General features: G+C 44.1%; 1 protein-coding gene across 2 annotated transcripts in view; it reads left to right on the forward strand.

The window, feature by feature from the left end:
* The window catches only part of ARHGEF28 (Rho guanine nucleotide exchange factor 28), a 281452-nt gene that overhangs the window by 117370 nt on the left and 143283 nt on the right, over positions 1-20799 (forward strand). For both annotated transcript variants that reach the window (XM_037032058.1, XM_037032059.1), the window contains exons 5-7: positions 12298-12481; positions 15137-15317; positions 18974-19046. In XM_037032058.1, coding sequence (XP_036887953.1) covers positions 12298-12481; positions 15137-15317; positions 18974-19046 — 438 coding nt within the window. The remainder of the gene's footprint in view (positions 1-12297; positions 12482-15136; positions 15318-18973; positions 19047-20799) is intronic.

Consider the following 20799-nt stretch of genomic DNA (forward strand, 5'->3'; position numbering starts at 1 on the left):
ATGTCTATTTACATATATTCATTCATATATATATATTTAACCAAAAGCAGGTCCAGCTGCCTGCCACTATGAAAGAGGCAGGTCCTGATGTAAGTGGTTTATTTTCAGGGGCCAGCAGCCTGGAAGATGTTGGGGGGGCTCATGTCTCAAAGTCCATCACCTGGGAAGATGGGGGTCTTACGTCACAAATTCCATCTCCACCTCTTAGTGGAGGCAGAGGCTTTTGCAAGGAGGGAGAGGAGAACAGAACGAAGAGGTCGAGGGAGGGGGTGGAAGAATTCGCTACGTGCAGACGAGCACAGTGCATTCCATGAGGCAAGTGATGGTCCGGTGTGCGTCATCCGGGTGTAGTCACCCTGGCTCCGCGGCATCCTGGGTCCTCGATGAAAGGTTATCACGTTTCCTGGAACTGGGTTGCCTGAAGGTCAGAGTCTGTATCTTTTGAAGTTAGTTCCTAGGATTCTTATACGAACATGCTGTTTATCTGTAAGCGATATGCTAGTCAGAGTCAGCACTTACAGAAATAATGTCAAAAGAATGGGGGGGTGGGTTACGGTTTCCCACTGTTACAATTTTTCACTGATTGATGTATGTGTATCTATCTATATCTATAGGTATATATATACACATACATATACACACACACCTATAGCTATGTATACACACATATAAATATAGATAGATACACCTACAGATATAGATATATCTATATATCTCTATACATACACACACATATGTATGTTTTCTGGCTAAGGAGCTTCATTTCCTTAAGTTTTCTGGCTCAAGAAAACAAATTCTAACAATGATATTTGAGGTGTTTTATTACCAAGAAGGCAGATCCACTTTAACAGAAACTGAAAGGGTTTGTGGTTCCTCACCAGTGGCTGCACTCAAGGCCCTAAGTGAAGATCCCCAGAGGCTCACAGGGAGGCAGAGGCGGCCCAGTCCCAGGGCTCCTTCGTCAGCCGGCAACTCCCTCTGCTTAGTGGCTCGGAGTCTTCGGTGGTTCAGTTTTTAAAATGGCAGATGATTGAAAGTGTGGAATGTTGTAAATATACATGAATAGCTTAAACTAAGAGTCTCCAAAATGGGATTTATGTTGTCCACATGCTGTGTTTATTTTTCATCCCCAAACTTAGAAATAAATGAAGGTTTCCTAATATTTAATCTGTGGGTTGACAATAGTGGCCGCATGCAGGGCTGCTGAAGAAGGGGCCTCGTGAGCATCACTCGTGCACAGGGCAGCCAGGAGCGGGGGCCGACTCAGCATACGTAACACTCACAGTGGGTGTCGGGCGTGCCTGTTTGATTGTTTTTGCTTATACAGACATGTGATCAAATATGTTTGGAGAACACTGGGTTACTGCTAGGTAGCTAAGGGTCATCTTACTGCCATTTTCATTGCTGTTTCGAGATGTATTCTTGTTTTCCAAGCCTCCATCTATCATGATGTTTGGTTTATCCATGTCTTCGGTGACTTATGCCACCAAGGGGTCCTTGTTGACCTCTTGGCCACACTTATATAGGTATATGTATTTTTATGAGAGGGAAATGGAGTAGTTCCTTTTTGTGGTTTGACATTGTATTCTCTGGGAGAACAATTCTAGTGTCAGAGTCATTAAGAATATGTGCTCTGGAGCCAGGTTCAAATCCTGGCCCTGCTGCTTCCTGGCTCTGAGACCTCATGGGCAAGTTATTTTAGTTCTCATGCCACAAAGTTACAATTTCTAAAATGAGGCACAATTGTACCCACTTCATTGGTTTCTAGTGGTGGTTAAATAAATAACATATGGTGAAGCTTCTAAACAATGTCTGAATGTCTAAGTTCTCAGTCTAAGTTGATGTGTGTTTGTACACAAATGGATTTCAATATACAGGGAATATATTGGATTGCATACGTGGAAAGTGCAGTTGGTCTGGACAAGTGAAGCTACAGGCAAAGCAGTACAATCCTGGTTGTGGTAAACACTTCCTTGAAGATTTCTAGAATGTTTTAGACTTTCTGTAAGAACAGTCTGTAGTACTTGAGGTAACGTTACCTGCAGTGTAGACTTGTAAGGGAACTTCTCTGCACCATCAGTGTTAAGGGCTAGGATTAACAAAGCTTTTTCTTTCTGCTCCTCGAGTGGGTGGATTTCCCTGCAGTCTTCAAGTTCACTGACCCTGTTCTCCACTAAGCTAGTGTACTGCTGAGCCTTTCTACTGCATTTTTCATTTCGGTGATTATATTTTTCAGCTCTGTGATTTCTGTCTGGTGCTCTTTCATATTTTCTGCCTCTTCATTGAAATACTCTGCTTATATATTGCTCTCCTGACCTTGGTGAGAATCTTTGTGACCATTTTAAACTCTTGATCAGATAAATCACTTATCTTCATTTTACTAAAATCAGTTTCTGGATTTATCTTTTTATTTGAAACATATTCTTTTGTTTCATTATTTTCTTTGACTTTCTGTTGGTTTCTGTGCATTAGAGAAAGCAGTCATCTCTCCCAGTGTTGATCAGACTGGTCTTGTGTAGGAGATGAACCTCATCAGTCAGCCCAAGCTGTTGGTTCCTCTTAAACCTTTGTGATTGTCCACATTGCTGTCTTTGTTTTTAGTGGCCTGAAGTCCTTGAGTGTCTGCCAAGACCCACCAGTGCCACCCCCACCCCTGCCCAAGGGGAGGATCTTAGTCAACACCCAGATCTGGGCTGATTAGAAGGCAGAAGCTGGGAGAGTATGCAGTCAGACCCCTTCCAGGGAAAAACTAGGAGATAGGCTTTTTTTTCACTTGCTCCTTCTGTGCAGAACTTTGGAGGGATAGCCATAGTGAGTGTTCGTGTGCATAGCAGCCATTAGCTGCTGCTTTATCCACTATCATCCTGGAGAATGCAAGCCCCACTGGCTATCAGAGCCAGGTGATCTGGAAGTCTGTCCCTTGAGTGGCATCAGACATGTACACAAGATCCTTCCAGAGAGAGGCTTGTGATCAGGCTTTATTTTTGGAGTGAGCTGGAGTGAGGAGGAGAAAGGTGTCCATTGGCTCCTGGGTCCAGCCAGCCCCTAGGTGCATGCTGATTAGAAATGGAACCCCCAGGCAATAGTTTGTATGCAATCAAATCCTTTCCAGGGAAAGACTGGAAGATGGGTGTTTACAGGCCCCTTTAGCTTTTAGAGCTAGATGACTTGGAGGCCTGTCTCTCAGGTGGGAGCCTTAAAAGTTGGGGCACTAGATGTGTGATCCAAACCTTTGCTACTTGGGGAGAAGCTGGGAGTTGTGGGTTGCCTGTGGATTGCATGGCTTTATGTTGGGATGGGGCCTTTGAGAGTGTGTCTCAGACTTTCCTACTCCTTTCACTGTGGGTATCTTCTCATTCATCTGACATTTAGGAGTCATTCAGACAGCTTCTGGATTTCTCTCAGGGAATTGCTCTGTGTACAGCTGTGCAGTTGCTGCTTTGATGGGAGGGGGGATGTCTCCATCTTGGTCTCTCCTCTTTAGTAGAGTTTTATTCTGAGCAGTTTACATTTCTTATGTGCTCAATGCATCTTTTTCTAGTTTACATACCTCATTAATGTTGCTTGTCTTCAAGGTAAAGGAATTATGGGAACAAAAAAAGAAAACTGAGGTGTGAGGCCCTCTGGAGTTTATTACATGTTAGTAGAAGGGACGTCGTGATTGGAAAAAGTTTTTTTCCTAGTAATTATTTATTCTAATACTTATCAAAAAACAATGTAAAGCTTCACCATTCACACTTGTTAAAAACTCTTTGCATTTATTTATTTATGCTTTTATTGGAGGGTGTAAATGGATATTAATGAATGAATATGGATTTCTGTAATGATTTTGTCATGGAAAAGTCTGATTGAAGCATTACTGTATTTCCTTGCATTTTATACTAAATCCTTTTTCCCCTTAATCACTGAGAGTTATCAGGACGACTGAGATCCTGGAAAAAGCCCAGAGTTGGAATGGACTGCATGTCTCTTAGAGAAAAGCAGAGCTATTCTTGGCCCTGCGTCTTGCCCATCGTTACTCATGGTGCAACCTCGTTATGTGTTCTAGGGAAGGAAGTGTCCTGGTTTTATTTAATTTTGTGCCATAAATAAAATTGGATTTCTGTTTTGTAAAATTAAACCCATTTTTTCTATAAAGGAGCTTTCATGATAAGAGCTTTGGCAGGGTCTCAGGACCCCAAATTTGCAGCTGAATACTTATTCAATAAAATTTCATAATTTATCTTTTTATGTTTGGGGGCTTTTACTTATTTGTTTTTTTGACAGAAATCTTTCCTCAGAGATTGACGTAGTTTTGAAGACTAGGTTAACTAGGATAAGATATTCTATTTTAGTCCATTGGTGCTTGGATAACTCTTGAGTTAAAGCTTTGGCTCCCTGCTCAACTGAATTCTTTCCTTCACTTGTGTTTCCAGATGCTTGACGTGGCTGGCAAGCACCACGCTTTCCATCGCCACTGGGGAGGCTGATAACTGAGAAAAGCACCCAAAGGGACTACAGATGCCATCTAGGAGGACTGATGGCATGACCCTGGGGACATAGTAGCTTCTCTCCCAATGGAAGAGGTGGAGCTTGCCCTGTTTATATTTTCTGATTTGAGGGAAAAAAACCCACTTGCTTAAAAAAATTCATATAGAGGCTTTCATATACATTTATACTTGCAAACCAATATATAGCAATGATTTGCAGACCCAAGATTTTTTTTGCCTAAGTAAATTACTATTATGTTGAAAAGCTGATTTGGACTTTTTTGTAGTTCTCTAGGTAAAAGTGGTTCATATGTTTAAAGGTCTCCTCATAGGCTGAAGTTCTTTGTTGTAGAAGAGATGGAAGTCTTCATTATACCAATTATAAAACCAAAACAAGATCATTTTTCCCAGCTTTTGAGATAAAATTGGCATATATTATTGTATAATTTCAAGGTATACAATGTATTAATTTGATACATTTACATACTGCAAAATGATTATCACCGTAGCATCCATTAACACCTCCATCCCATCACATAGTTACCATTTTCTTCTTGTGGGGAGAACATTTAAGAAAGGCAATACCATGAATTACATCTGCAGGGCAAATATTAAAATGTTTAGTGAAACAAAGACAATGTTGTGTTAGATTGCTTTGTCAGGTTTGAAGAGGTACACTTTCTTCCTGCCTTTATAATTAGTTCTGTGAATGAAAGAAGTTTTTAGGGTTTTTAGGGGAGGAAGTTTTAAGCCGACTGAGTTTTTGCAAGGCTATCAGAAAAACTGCTTTTCTGCAAGGCTGTCTCGGGTGCAGAGTTAAACGCAGCGGATGTATCCAGAAAGAACTTTCGTTCTTTAGATGTATTGTTGGTTGGAGAGCTGTCCCCAAGGACAATTCATTCTTGGAACTGGTGGGACCTACCGAAGGTAGTTTAGAGGATTAATTATTTTAATTATTGATTCCCAAGGTCACATCTAGAGTATGGTCCTAACTGTGCAAGTAACATCAAAGGAGGTGTAGCAACCACAACAGGTTTCAACTTGACTCCAGAAATCAGAGAAATGGTTTTTGAGTTGTAGAATCCATGTGATGAGGGCAAGCCCAAGCAGAGTCCCTGTGGCCCCATGAGGCACGGCGTACTGAGCAGTGAGCCCGAAGGAAAAGTAGGGACCTTGTCGTGGACCCCAGTTTAATGTATAGGTTATGTAATGTGATGCTGTTACTAAGAAGAAGGGCGGTTAGCATGAGGCTTTGTTTTATTAATAGAGTCTTCATAAATTATTTCCCTTTGAAGGAGAATGTTTGTTTTTCTACACTAAAGAACTAATGGGGAAAAAGGAAAGCCATGCAGAGGCCGAGAAGACTTCAGAAGAACGCGTATAACAGGAGGGATTATTTAGTAACTGTTAAAATGCTGTCCTGATGGCTTAGTGTTCTCTCGAGGAATTTAAGAGCAGTCATAATATTTCTTCTTATCTGCAGGAAAAGCCATTAAGTGAGAAATAACAGTTCATTACGAAACACTCAGTGGGAACTGCCAAATTTCTGTGACATCTACATCTTGTTTCAAGCCACATGCCCGAAACCATCACCTTCTTTCTAGGCAACAGGAGGAGGGAATGTGTGGGCCAGCAGTGTTTGACAGGGGGAAATATCTGTTTATCTTTCTTTGAATAGAGGAAAGAGATCCGTCACTACTCAGAAGCAAGATTTTTTTAACACTTGAAATGGAGCTTGGCTGGTGGTTTTATCCTTGAATACCATTTGCTGGCTGTAGAAATAGAAGGAAAAAAGAGGGAAGCTCTGTCGGTCAGCCCCGATTCATGCTCCTGGCCTCGTCAGGGGGGTGGCACACTGGATTGTAAGACATGGCCCACAGCCTGAGTGAAATGCCATCTTTATTCTTCTGCCCTCAGACTTCGTATTGGAGAGCAAGTTTAAAATAGTGTCAGCTGAAATTCCAGTGGGTAGAAACCCATAAAGGACAGAGTTATTTAAAAATACAAATTTCCAGGGTTTAAAAAACTTTTCCCAAGGGGGTTTTAAATTAATACGTTATGGATATTGACTGATTCTGGGGTTTTAATATATGTTTTGGAAATCTTGACGTATTTCAAGCAGTCGTATATACACTCTGTGTTTCTTTCTAGCCTTCTATCACTTTGGATAGTATCTGAAGAGATAAATATATCCATACTTTCTTTTCTGACATTTAAAACTGGTGTTATATTCCTTCAGTTGCTAAGGTAACCCACTGGATAAGTGCCAGTGGTGGACAGACGGTTCTTTAAAATTGGTCCAATGGCAAATCGGTAAAATTGTTTCCCAGCCCTCAGCCATGCACATGCACACAAATCTGCATCGTTTGTGAAGTTTTAAATCTTTAATTTAAAAATATTTCCTCTGTCTTCCATTTCTTTTTTAGCTTTTCTACTTTTTTTAATCTTCCCCCTAGGACATTTTTTTTTCATTGCTTTTAGAGAGAATGGAGGGAAAGAGAGAAACATCAATGCGAGAGAGAGGCGCTGATCAGTTGCCTACTGTGTGCTCCCAGACCGGGGATCGGTGCCCGGACTGGGGATCAAAGTCGCTGCCCTCAGCTATGGGATGATGCTCCAACCAACTGAGCCACACTGACCAGGGCTTGCTTTTCATTTTTAAGGAATGGCTTTGCTAGAAGTAAAGAATTCAGTACAGAATTGAACTTAAGGGAAAGGATATTTTTTCCTTCATCAATTAAAGTTGTAGCTCATCTGCACAGAGTTTAGCATTTCTCAGTCTGAGCCTTAGGACCTGCAGCTGGGCTTTCAGTGTGAAGCCAGTGAGGGGACCCTGCCTGCTCGCAGGTGAGTGACCAGTTTTCTGGTTGTGCTTGATCCCAGACTCACACTGCAGATTTCAAGAGGCCGTTTCCACGGCAGATCTGATGAGTCTACACTTTTTTTACTTGCCAATAATGAAATTAGGTTGCATTGTATTTCATTTGTTGCCGAAACAGAGCAAGGTTCCTGGCGGGTTAACGGGAGGGTGCCTGTGGCATGTGGGGAGAGCAGAGAGAATGCCTGGTGCGTTTAGGCTGCCAGCAAACATCTAATGAAGGCACGAATGGTGGATACAAATCATAGCCTTGAGGACATATTAACAAATGAAACAAATCATTGCACAGTCTGGAAAGGGTGTATGATATAATTGCTGCTGATGGCACCTAGCTGCTGCCTGAGGCATGGGCTGAAGCCCATTTGTCTTAATGGCACATCTGGTGTTTTACGCTGATGCAATTACCGTGCCTTCTGGGCAGACAGCTAGTTCCCTTAAATTATGCTTTTAAGTTATAACCAGAGGAAATCTGTTTTCAAATACACTACACATCAATTTAGCAACTGTTTGTTATATTTCTGTATTAAAAGATTAGACAAATGTGTATGACAGATAAGTCCCCCAACACTGGCTTTCCTAGTTCTTGAGGGCTCTGTCTCAGTAGTGTTTTTATTGTTGACCCCTGACAATCCCGCAGGGAGGGCTGGGCAGATTTCACTTTCCTTTTACAGATCAGGCAACTTAAAACTTGAGAATTAGGTGTTCTGCCTAATTCAGTGGTGCCAACCCGAGTCACAGGTGAGCTAGTGCTGAAAGACCCAGCTCCGGATGGCCTCCAAGAGGTGGGTTACAGAGGGGAGAAATCCTCCGTCAGGGTGGCTAAAGGAGCCAGGGTTGTGAGCTCTGCTGGTTGGTTGGGGCCAGGGCAGGGAGTAGTTGGTCATTGGTTGTATCAGGTCATGACGTCAGCCATGACATTGTTCGTTCTGTCTGGTTTCCTGAGTGTGGTTGGTAGGGTCGAGGGCCTGGGGCTGATGTTATCTTTAGCTTGGCCAAGACTCTCTTTCTGTGATCAATAGAAATGTGAGGCTTTGTTCTCAAGATATTTTGATGCTAACCAAAATTTGATATCCTAAGGGCTTAATGATGAAGGATGGAAGTGGATGGACAGAAAGGAGAAAGGGTCATGTTAAGAAATAGAGCCCCTTCTGGTTACAGTGTGTGGTGTTGGAAACCAGAATGGGACTTACTTAATTTAATGAATTGGATTTATGTGAATTAAAAAAAAATTGTTCTTCATAAACTTACAAGGGTTGAATGTATCTTTTAAAAGATTTTATTTAATAATTTTTAGAGAGCGAGGGGAAAAGAAGGAGAAAGAAAGGGAGAAAAATGTGGGTGTGGGAGAGAAGCATTGATTGGTTGCCTCTCATACACACCCCTGTCAGGGACCAAACCTGCAGCCCAGGCACGTGTCCTGACCAGGAATTGAACCAGTGACCCTTCACTTTGTGGGATGATGCCCGCCTAGCTGAGCCACACTGGTCAAGGCCACAGTGCTGAATGCATTTTAGTGGCTCTGCTTTGAAGTTATGAACATTACTAAACCCTGCGGAGTACAATAGGACTACTTCTGAATTAACTTGTGTTAAAAAATATTATTTGCTTCTAGATTATTGCCCCTATCATATTTTAGCTTAATTTTAAAACTATTTTAAATATGTTAATAATTTTTAATAATTTGCTCAATGTTTGAGGCTGTCCCCTGGCTTAGCAGCAAGTAATATGAATTTAAAATAACTTGCAAAAGCCAAACAGAACCGGAGACTTGGAAATAAAGAACAAACTGACAGTGACGAGAGGTGGGGGAGGGAGGCAATGGGGGAATAAAGGAGAAGGGGCAAAAAAAGGAACGTGAACAGAGGACTCATGGGCATGGACAATGCGGGGGGGATTGACATGGGATTGAGGGGGGATGGGGTAGGGGTGAGCAATGGGGGAAAAGGCGGGAGAACTGTAACTAAACAACAGAAAAAATATTTAAAAATTTAAACAAACTTGCAAAAGTCACAAACAGCCCTGGCTGGGTAGCTCGGTTGGTTAGAGTGTTGTCCAATAGGCCAAGGTTGTGGATCTCTGTTCAGGGCACACACAAGAAGCAACCAATGAATGCCTCACTAACGAACTGATGTCTCTCTCCCTCTCTTTCTTTCCTCTCTCTAAAAAATCAATTTAAAAAGTCGCAAACATTTTTTTGTGTTCTTATTCATTTGTGTAACTTTTTATCGAAGAGATCTTAAGAGCTGACTGAGGAGACAGAGGTGTAAAAAGAAAGTGTAGGTAAGTGTTTGTTAACCATGTATTTAGTTGAGGTGAGGGACCCCAACCCTGACTTTGCATCAGAGTCAATTGGGAATCCTCAGGAGAGACTGATGCTTGGACCCCACCCCGGAAATTCTATTCTGATTGTTCTGGGGAGGACCTTGAACAGAGCCGTGAGTTCTGGTAGGGAGCTGGGAGTAGATGGGAGGAGACATGCAGGTGCCATTGAACTCCAGAAGTGCCACCATCCTCCTTTTTCCTAGTCACCTTTCCCTTTTCTCTTCAGAAATATTATGCTGATTTTTATGGTAACCATGTCTTTGCTTTTCTTTATAGTTTTACTACTTATGTATCCACAAATAATGTGGTTTAGTTTTCACTTTTTTAAGCACCATGTTAATTGAAATGTATTCTGTATATTCTTTTATGACTTTTTCTCTTCAACATTATAATTGTATTTCTTAGTTTCTTCTGTGTGAGTCTGTAATTTGTTTTTGTTAGAATACTAGTGTATGATTTTACTACACGTTTTTCTGTTGTTGGTGGGCATTAAGATCACTTCTGTTTTTCACCATTTTACATTTGGGGGCATGTTTTCTGATGTGGAAGATGTACAGTCCTCACTAAGTTTTGTATGTAGGAATGGAACTGCTTGGTCATGAGACATCAGTGTCTTTTTTTATCTTTTAATTTAATTTTTTATTGAACTTATTGGGGTGATATTGGTTACTAAAATTATATAGGTTGCAGGTGCACAGTTCTATAACATACCCTTTGTATGGTGCATGTGTGTTCAGCTCCCCAAGTCAAGCCTCCCTCTGCCGCCACTCCCCCCACCCCGCTTCCCTCTGGCCAAGGGTGTCCAGAGGGATTGCACTTCCAGCTCCGCTTGGCTGGGTTTGTTGCACTCTATGGTCAGGGAGAGCCCCACCTCCACAGATCCTTAGCAGTGTCTCCGGTGGGTAAGGCAAAAGTGGAATTTATTGAGAACTTGAATTTTGGTTTAATGAGAGTCTTTTAATGCAGGGGAGAGGTGATGGGCAGGGAGGGGAGCTTGATTAGGAGTGGGTATGTGTGGATCATGGTATAATAAACTCTGGTTTTAGGGCTTAAAAACTGTCTGTTGAAGAGTTGGTGGGACCTAAAGGCAGTTCCCACAGTGGACAGTCAGTCGTTTGCCTGGGTGAGTAAATGGCATAGTAAAATTGTATTACTGTAGACAATGGGACAGTAAGATCACATTAGTGTGGGCAGTCAGCCGTGTGGAGAAGTAGGTGGTTTTTGTCCTCCATGTCTAAGTTGTGTGTGGGAGTGTGTATTTTGTGGTCTGAGTTTAGTCAAGGGGTATCATAGGCAGAGCTAAGAATGAGAGATGCTCCAAGCAGTAGCTGTGGATCCAAATTGCTATAGTTACTAAACGCTAACTCCCATGGGTGCTCACCAGGGAAAGAGCCAGTGGTCGTTTATTCATTCATTCAATAAGCAAATATTTATAGAGCACAGAAGACGTGTCAGGCACTGTGCTGGGAGAAAAGACAGACCAGCCCCTGCCTCTCAGGCCTATCACCCAGTGAGATGCAGTGCTGTCTGGACCTCTTTCAGATTCCACGCGCAGCAACGACATTGCTTGCCTGCAGGGTGGGTGTAACTCAGAGCGTTGCAACGTGCCTCTTCCAACTGGTCACGAGTGTCAGAATGTTCATGTTTAGCTTGTTAAGATTAGGCTTGTCCGAAGGTGTGTCTTGATGTCTGTGGAGTTCATGGGCCTAATTTTTTTTTTAAATGTAGGCAAGTTTATTCTTTTACATTTCAAATGTAATGTTTATCACGGGCCACCTGTGTTCCAGGCACTGTGTGACTGCAGTAGAAAAACAGGTGTACAGACTCTATACAAGTCACACAATTTAAACATGCACACAGGACTGAGGTTCTGACAGTCAATTGCCATTCACCTTCACAAATACCAAATGACTTCAGTTTAGCAGACAGGAGGGTGGGTGTTAGGAATATAAAGTTCAGGGACCCTGAACTTCAAGGACCCTCTTAGCCTGTAAGATGATACAGTTAGGAAACAACCATGATGTGCAGCAGCACACATTGCAATGAAACCAGGACACACAGACCAACCGGGAGCTGGGCTGGCTTTGGCAACACTGAAATAATCCCACAGATCTAATGGATGGACGCCGTTCAAGGGGAACCGTAGTCTCTAGTCTTCTGGACACGTGAAGCCCATTTCTGTCCCAGGTTCTCATCAGGAGACAGCACCTCCAAAGACAAAAGGTGGAAACGGACGCTGCTTCCAGTGTTGCCTCTGAGAGCCTGCCCAGCTGGAGTAGCACATGCCCCCCCGACAGTGTCTGTTTCCACAGGGTGGTCTGCTCCTAGCGCTTGTTTCCCCTGCATGGCGTTACTCCAGGATTGTAAGCGATACACGCACGCACCACAGTGTGTGGAAAGAACATTGTACCAGCAATGAGTGGGCCTGACCTCAGCACCCACCGGCCTCCTGACCTTGGATAAGTCACTGACCTCTCCACATCTGTAAAATGGACTGTTCGGATTAGATGCTTATGAAGGTTCCTTCCAGCTCTGGCTTCTTAGTGCATCTACTATGTGGTTTCTGATAAAATATGTGAGACAAAGTTTGTAAACAGGGGGACTCATCTGTGTTTGTCTTCATTTCAGCACCTCTTCCCAGAGAGTCTCTCCTACACCTGGCCATGAGATGGGGCCTGCCGAAGCTTTCCCAGTTCCTCCTGTGTCTCCCGGGGGGAGTTCGGGCCTTGGCTCTGCCCAATGAAGAGGGCGCCACGCCAGTAGACTTGGCTTTAAATGGTGGACACTCCAAGCTGCTTGAAGACATCACCACGTGAGTTTGACTACTTGGTAGTTTCTTTCTTAATCTGCTTTCATGAAGTCTGCCAAACATGATGGAAAAATCAAAATAACCAAACCACAAGCTAACATTGGTTTATTTTTTACCATTAGTACTCGTGTATAAAGTACAGATATATATGTGTGTGTATACATATACATATATGTGCATATATGTATATGTATATATGTATAGCACACACAGAGATATTCACATTTTTGTCATTTATACTTCATGAGGGAGAAGGAATTAAAGTCTCAAAAGTCTTTATAGGGAGCTATAATTAATAATAACCCCCCAACCCCTACTTATCTTTCAGGTTTCAGCTTAAATGTCACTTCTTCAGAGGGACCTTTTGTGTTATGGTCTTTTATGATTATTAATTCACAATAGTAATTGTGATTAAAGTGATTAAAATTATTCACTACATTAATCATAATTTAGAATGTTATGTAAATAATGATTATCTAATTCATATGTCTCCCTCCTAAATCACCCGAGGGCTGGACGTGTTTCTGTTTCACCCACTGCAACATTCAACACATAATATTCATTGAAAGAACATAAAATAATATTCACTGTTGAATCAGTGGATAACAGACAAACCTTAAAATACTAGAAAGCCAAGGGATGATTATCAGGATCTAGTGAAATAACTTCAAAGAAATAAATAGCCAACTATTAAGTTATCTATGTTGCTGACGATATCCACCCTTTTAAAGAAAAATGAAGGTTCTGTTCGTTACGTGGTTTTAGGGCTGTCCCTCAAGCTATAAAAGGAGGCTCACATGTGGTAATTTTCTTTACTTAGCATGTGGTGAAAATGCCAGGTAAATGGGAGAGTATATGAAAAGCACAAAATACTATATAAATATTAAGTGTTGTTAGAATTAGTATAGTCTTAGTGGGCTGGTTTTTCTTGTTTGGCTCATGGAACTCAGTGTAATTAATTTCTGGTTGTACTGTACATAAGTGGACGTTGGAGTAGAAGTCAGAGCTTTCTGAGTTTTTTTTCCTCCCTCATTTGGTCGCCAACCAAAGAAAGAGCCTGTGCACAGAGAATTGCCCCCCCTTTTTTTGCTCTGACATGACCCCACTTTCTTGGCTGCAAGGGGAAGGCAGGACTACCTGCTTTGACCTGGTCGTTGTCACGCTGAGACCTGCGAGGCTGACTCTGCATCCACGGTGGCTTTTCTCTTTCGGCTGAGTACAGGGCCAGGGGACCTTGTGTGTTTTAAAAGTTTGCACATCTAATAAATCCATTTATGGATGGGATTAGCAGTGGACTGTAAGCCAAATTTAGAGCTTTTCTCAATTAATAGCAATGATCAGATTGCTCAGGCTTAGAGTCCGTTTGCCTCTAATTGGCTTCTAACTGGAATGAAAAGTTGTTTCCTGGAAGATTCTGGAGTCCCTGACAATAATTCGTGTCAACAGCTTAGGAAGATGCCCCAGATCTTAGAGTGTAAGTGCCCTTTACGAAGATCCCTTTCGGTCACTTCATATGATGGAGATAACGTTTATTTGATTGGAAGTCCACTGTGTTTTCGTAAAGCAAGTGTTCATGAACAAAATGAGGTCTTGGCCAGAGAGGAAAGAGGCAGAGCGCTCGTTCTGAGCGGTGAGGACCCCGGGACATGGGACCCCAGGATGTGGGACCCCAAGCTGGTGGGATGTGACAGCATGCTGAGGTGGGCCGTCATCTGGGACCCACTAATGTTTTTCCCCCGAGGCTTCTCCCTGTGTTTATTGCATGACCTTCTGCACCTTCCAGAACATTGTGATACTAGCCATAGAGCCTATACTTAGCTAATAAATGTGTGATTGCTCTTAGCCAAAACAGAACAGAAGATAAGCTGATATTCAAGAATTGAGTTTGGGCCCTGGCTGGTGTAACTCAGTGGATTGAGTGCGGGCCTGGGAACCAAAGGATCACAGTTTGATTCCAAGTCAGGGCAGGTGCCTGGGTTGCAGGCCAGTTCCCAGCAGGGGACGCACGAGAGGCAACCATACGTTGATATTTCTCTCCCTCTCTCCTTCCCTTCCCCTTGAAAGATAAATAAATAAAATCTTGAAAAAAGGAATTGAGTTTTGGAATATTGCTCTTTTGTTTATGAGTTCATTCAAGAATACAGCACAATCAAATGTACGCAGGTTTTAATTTGCATGAGAAAATGATTTGCCGTCGTCAGCCAGTGTGTTTTGAATATCTCCCTTGTTTGTAACATCCAAACCTTACCGGGTCCCCTGGAGATCGCGTCTGTTTTCCACTGTAATCACCTAATAAACTGGTGGCTGCCTGCTAATTTGGTCTGCTGCATGTAGCCCCAATTAAAGGGAGAGGCGCCTTTTCAGATCGAAAGGAGAACGAAATATTGAGGTAAAGTACTAGATTTAAAAGTCGGTGCTATTTCATTATTTATATGAATCTTTAACGTACATAATTGGGTGGATAGCTTTTCAGTTGCTGTGTTCTCCAAATGGAAAAGAAAGATGGCTCTATTAGAACCTGTTTACATAATCTTATTGTCTGAAGGTGGCTTCTGAGAATTGTTCTGCCAGTTGGATTATCAGGGGCGAGGAGGGTCCTGGGATTTGGGGGCTGGTGTTTCCAAAGCTGTGCCTGGGTTTTGATTTGCGATGGTTCAGTTTCCAGGGCAGACGTTCCCCAGGCTTCTCCCGAGTGCAGCTCAGCGAAGATGCCTTCCTGCAGTTCATTCACTCGCCGGAAACGCTGACCCTGACGCTGAACCACACGGCCGAGCATTTGTTGGAGGCAGATATTAAACTCTTCAGGAAGTACTTTTGGGACAGAGCCTTTCTCACCAAGGTTTGTGCCCCATTATTCTAGCACGCGGTAGGACACGGCTGGGGAGTGTAGACAGTGCTCTCCCTGTTTGGGGGGACGGTGTTTTTGTGATAGAAGCTTGGGGGCCATGGGACTGGAAACTGTGTCACACCATAGAATGAAGATTATTACGTAATATTTTGGTAGTAGAAAATAGTAATTTATATAATATGCTTGCTGCTTTTACTTTTTTATGAGCCAGCCTTGCCAGTGTTGGGTTTTAAAATTCTAACATCAGATGTTTTCTGTTAACTTATTGATGACATTATGATTCTTATCGAAAGCAGTTGCATGTAGGGTTCTTTTACGTGTGTCTGATGTCTCTGTGTGGGTTTCTTATGGCTCAGAGGGAGGTAAGCAGGTGCCCAGGGTGGATTCTTCTTGAACGGGGCCTGCTCACCTGTTCCTTTTGGTGGAAGTTTCCCCTCCTCCCTCTGGGGCCCAGGCACCAGCATTGAGCACTGCCACAGCACACCCACCCATCTCGGGGCTTAAAAGGTTTCATCTTCATCATTTTTGTTTTCTGTGGAAGCTAGAAGAATGTAAAGAATCTTCACGTCTTTTAACTATTATTAAGCAAAGTGTTATTTTGAGTAAAAGGGCTGAGTCAGCCTAGTTGAGAGCACTAGGGGTGCGGTGGGCTCACTCACCAGACCCCATGGCCCCGTTCCTTCACACGGCTGTTAATAGGGCACGGGTCCCATGGCTGTGTGGACCCCCCAGAGCACACAGTTGGGAAACCGGTATTGTTATTCATCACAGTTTGTGTAAAATGTTTGCTTCATAGCATTAAAGATGTAGCTCCAAACACTGCATAGAAAATAAAAGTTATTGTTGGCTTATTCCAGATAGGGTTTTATTTAAACAACTAGAATGAAACATGTTCTTTAGAGTATGAACTGCTACCTCCTTTTGTTGGGTTTTTGGGAATTTAGCATATAATTTTCTGGCATATGGTGTTTCCTCATTTTGCTTAAGGATACTTGTCACTTAAAGGTACAAAGACTTTCCTGGCCAGCGTGGTTCAGTGGTTGGAGCGTCATCCTGTAACAGAAAGATTGAGGGTTCGATTCCAGGTCAGGCACATGCCCGGCTTGCAGGTCCTGGTCTGGGTGCCTACCAGCTCAGGCCCAGATGTGTGTGGGAGGCAACAAGTGTGTGCTTCTTTCTCACATTGGTGCTTCTCTCTGTCCCCTCTTCTCTCTCTAAGAGCAATGGGAAAAAAACAAAAAGATACTAAGCCTTCAGCCACCCCTGTGGCTTTTCACCCAGGCCCCCAGGTATGGCTGTTCCGGCTGGGCAGAGGCTTGGCCTGGGTGGGGCAGCATCGCTCAGGGTGCGCTCTGCTCCATGCCGGCCTGTCGGGCAGAGCTCCGCAACCTTGTGTCCTTAGAAGGGGCTCTTAGACCACAGCCCGGCACCTGGTGATGAAGCTCCTGAGAAGCATGGAGTGAGCTCTGGGTATAGCAAAAATTATTGAATTTTCCATCATCAAATCCTTCAACTTCTTAGTTCGGATTTATGATTTTTCATGACATACTCGAGATAACACTGCTCCCCTTGGGGAAGATTTAGAAGGAGTAAATGTAGATGTGTCAATAATCTTTTATAGTGGACTTACAATAACGAAGACCCAATAGAAATTGCGTTCCAGTTACGTGGAGATTTTCATTCCACAAAAAACACTGAGAAAATGTGTTTATGGTAGAACATCAATAGAAGAAGCCATTGAAATGGAATGGCCTTGTGTTCCAGGTGTTAGCACGTCCTTTTTTCTTTCCAGCCCTGGTCGCGTGGCTGTCTGGGGGCGGGGGGACCAAAAGGGAACAAGGCTGAGATTCTTTAGGACGTCCAAAGGCATCAGTTCTTACCTGCTTGACAAAATGTTTTGATGGTATTGCCAAATTTAAATTCTTACTTGGTTAGCTGTTATTTTAAATGTAAGCAGATGGTGATATATAGGTTATCCACAATGAAGCTTTATAATTTGGAGTAAAAAATATGAGATTATATATTGTAATCCAGCATTCCCACTTTATTAAAGCTTAGATGTCTAAAAGCCTGTTTTGATATCCGACTTGGCCCGAGGAACTAATTCATCGCCAGCGGACCACAGCATAGCCTGTGTTATGAGGCATCTTCAGCCTCAGGGTCTGGGCATTGCCCAGTTATCTGCAGCCTTTTAGACCAGTAACAGAACCACGCTGCAGAAACCTAAGTTTGCATTAGCACATCCAGGAGCCGTTCGGGTGACCCTGTTCAGAACCAAGCTTGTTCAAAGGTGTACCGGATTCATGTTATGACATTCCGTTGTAGCTGCCCCTGTTGGACTGATCGTTTACAGTGGTTATTAAATGTGCTATGGTGACAGGTTGGTGCTACATATCCACACTGGCCAAACCTTAGCTATATCTTTAGTCCTGTTTCAGTTCTCTCCCTCTACAGCTTGGTGTTAATCAGAATGCTGAAAATGTAGTTCTTTTTTTAAAAAAATATTTTATTTATTTATCTTTTTAGAGGGGAAGGGAAGGAGAGAGGAAAGAAACATCAATGTACGGTTGCTTCTTGTGCATCCCCTGCAGGAAACTGGCCCCTGCGGGGAACTGGCCCCTGCGGGGAACTGGCCTGCAACCCAGGCATGTGCCCTGACTGGGAATTGAACCGCGATCGTCTGGTTCACAGGCCCGCACTCAATCCACTGAGCTACACCAGCCAGGAGAATTTAGTTCTTGAAACACTGAGCTTAATCACACGCCAAGGGGGATTCAGGCGTCTATGTCAGTTGCAGGGTTGCCGCCCAGGTTTGCCCAGGTGTTCAGTCTGGAACAGGTGCTTGGGCTGTTTTACCCTCTGACTCATTAGCACATAATTCTGCTTTTCTTCACATTTTCACTGGCTGTGGGAAATCTATTTGAAAAGAAAACACGCAGAGACTTCCAAAGAGGGCAGTTTCTCTCCAAGGCTCACAAACTCAGTCCCAGCCAGGGACAGCCTGCACCTTTGTGTGTCAGCTTGCAGCCAGAGGCCCATGCTCCTCCTGGGTCCTCTGGGGCCATCTGGGCGATGGTGGTCCTACCCCATGTCTGGGCCCCCGAGGTCCCTGGGTCTTGGGGTGTAGGTGGAGGTTGGTCTAGGTGCGTGGATGCATAAAACTGGCTCTTCTTTCTGGTTTTAAGATATTCTCTTCTCTGTCTCCCATTTTTGGTTCATGTATCTCGTTCCTGAGAACCTTGTTGTGAGCTATGGGAGCAGTAGAGCAGCAGGCAGTGGTCTCCAACCTTTTTGGCACCAGGGACTGGTTTCTTGGAAGAGGGTGGGGGGTGTGGAGGGGGCATGGGGCAGGATGTAGGAGACAGGAAGCCAAGAGCTCAGGTGAGCTTCAGTCAGGGCCCGGTTCCTAATAAGGGGTCGGGGACCCCCTGCAGTAGAGGATTAATTGCAGGGACAGCTAACCCTCACCTTCAGGTTCCCCCAACATCTCTCACCATCTTCCTGGGGTGCTGCCTATCTTTCCCGACTTTCCCAGGCCATACTTCTGGTCTGTCCCAGCTCTGAGGTCCTTGAATGTGGTTCTCATCTCTTTGTTGCATATTTGAAGCCTCAAATGGTATTCAGTGATTTTTTTCTTGCTTCTTTAGACTCTTGAAGAGCAAGAAACCAGGCCAGAGGGAAGACTAGATATGCCCTCCAGTGCGGCAGAGCCTGAAGAAGGTATGTGTGCCCCTTCTCTACTCGGGGAATCCAGAAAGTGCACAGGACTCCTGAGGGTACTGGGGTTGAAGTGCACGGGTGCAGCAGAGCCGGCGCAGAGCGGGTCAGAGGCAAGATCAGGGTTGGGGGACACTATGTGGGTCTTCCGCCAGGGTCAGGTGAAATATTCTGTTTTCCACTTTCTGTGTTTTTGATTAGCTTTCACTGAGAGCTGTTGGCCAGGTCCTAGGCCAGGTCCTCCCAGCTCCTGATCAGGGCACCCTCCAGACGCAGATTATTCCCCTCAGGTTCAAGTTCAGTTTCTTCATCCCATTCAGTCCTTCGTTATTCACTCGCTCTTTAGTTTGTTTCGCCGTTGTGGAGCCCCTACTCCGTGCTGGCCTAGTGGGTCCTCAAGAAGATGGAGGTGGTAAGGGTGCTTTTGTTGTCACAGGGGGTTCAGGGGACACCCCTGGCCTGTAGAGGAGAGGGGCGAGCTGTGGGGTGTTCCGTAGGGTCCTGCACAGTGGTTCCCAGTCCTGAGGGAGCTTCGGAACTCGAAGGTACAGATCTGCTGGAGGTAGGAGTCCTGACAGGAGGTATAACTTCTGTGACACATTGTCATCATTTTCTCCCACATCGCAACACACAGAGTCACGATGATGCCAGCTCATTTGCCGGGACACAGCACTTTGCTAGTTTCCCCAGCTCAGCAGATTATCTGGGCATGCTCTGTCTGCTGCTGTTCAGGTTCTTTCCTCTCTACAGACACAAGTAAGTCCGATCTGTTAGCGAGTCCTTGTGATGAACACAAGTTTGATCCTAGGGAGCATTCTCGCTTCTATCCTCGCAGGGTCATAATGCGGTCGCTGTGTGGAATGGATCCTGATTTGTGTTTGTTTGTTTTTATTTTCTAAAACACAGTAGTTCCAAGAACCTGGCATCATATGTCTTCTAGGGTGGTTTGACAAAGGTTTTATATATTGAAATATGTACTATCTTGTATCAGTTTCATTTTGCTTTATACATTAGAGTATTGTTTTTATGTTTGAAAGTATATGTGAGGACAGGGTTATAGGTATTTGGAAGTAGGGTACCTCATCTCTGTAGATCCAGGAGAGTGGAGGGGACATCACACAAGGTCTGTTAGTGTAAAGGGGCAACAGTCTGTGGGTTGAGAGCCACCATGGTGGATGCTGAGGTTGGGAGAAACAACAGGACCGGGTCTTTGTCCCGAAGCCACCAGCTGGTGGACAGCTGGTTAATACCTTTGACTCTTCTTGCAATTAGCCACAGGTAGTATAATCTTAAACTCTCTGTCCCCGTGTTTGTTAAAAAATCATCCTGGAGAGGGAAGATTTGTGGTGAGTTGTTGGAAGTCTGAGTGGCCGCCCCCACGCTGCACACGGTCCTGGGTGAAGTGACCAGCTGAGCTTCCCACGCATGCCACGCGTGCCTGGGCTCCTGTGGGAACGCCCCCCTGATCTCTCCTGTGAGCGACCTGCTGGCTGCACTGAGGGAGCTGCAGCTTGCCCTGCCCGCCCGAGGAGGTCGTGAACGACTGCACGCTCTCATTTGAAGATCTGTAGGGAAAACCTCTTCTGGTCCCACGTGAGGAATGCTAGCTGCCTCTGAGCGTCTGGCTTGCTGTACTGCTGTAACTAGAACTGGTCAGGTCTCTTGCTTCTAGTTGGCTGATAAAACGTTGGAGCTAAATTTCTGGCCAGCCCATTGCAAATGTGGAGGGCCCTGCTGAATGCGTTTCTGCATTGCC

This window comes from Sturnira hondurensis, unplaced genomic scaffold, assembly GCF_014824575.4.
Source record: "Sturnira hondurensis isolate 20B ecotype Veracruz unplaced genomic scaffold, ASM1482457v3 Scaffold0021354, whole genome shotgun sequence".
Lineage (NCBI taxonomy): Eukaryota > Metazoa > Chordata > Mammalia > Chiroptera > Phyllostomidae > Sturnira > Sturnira hondurensis.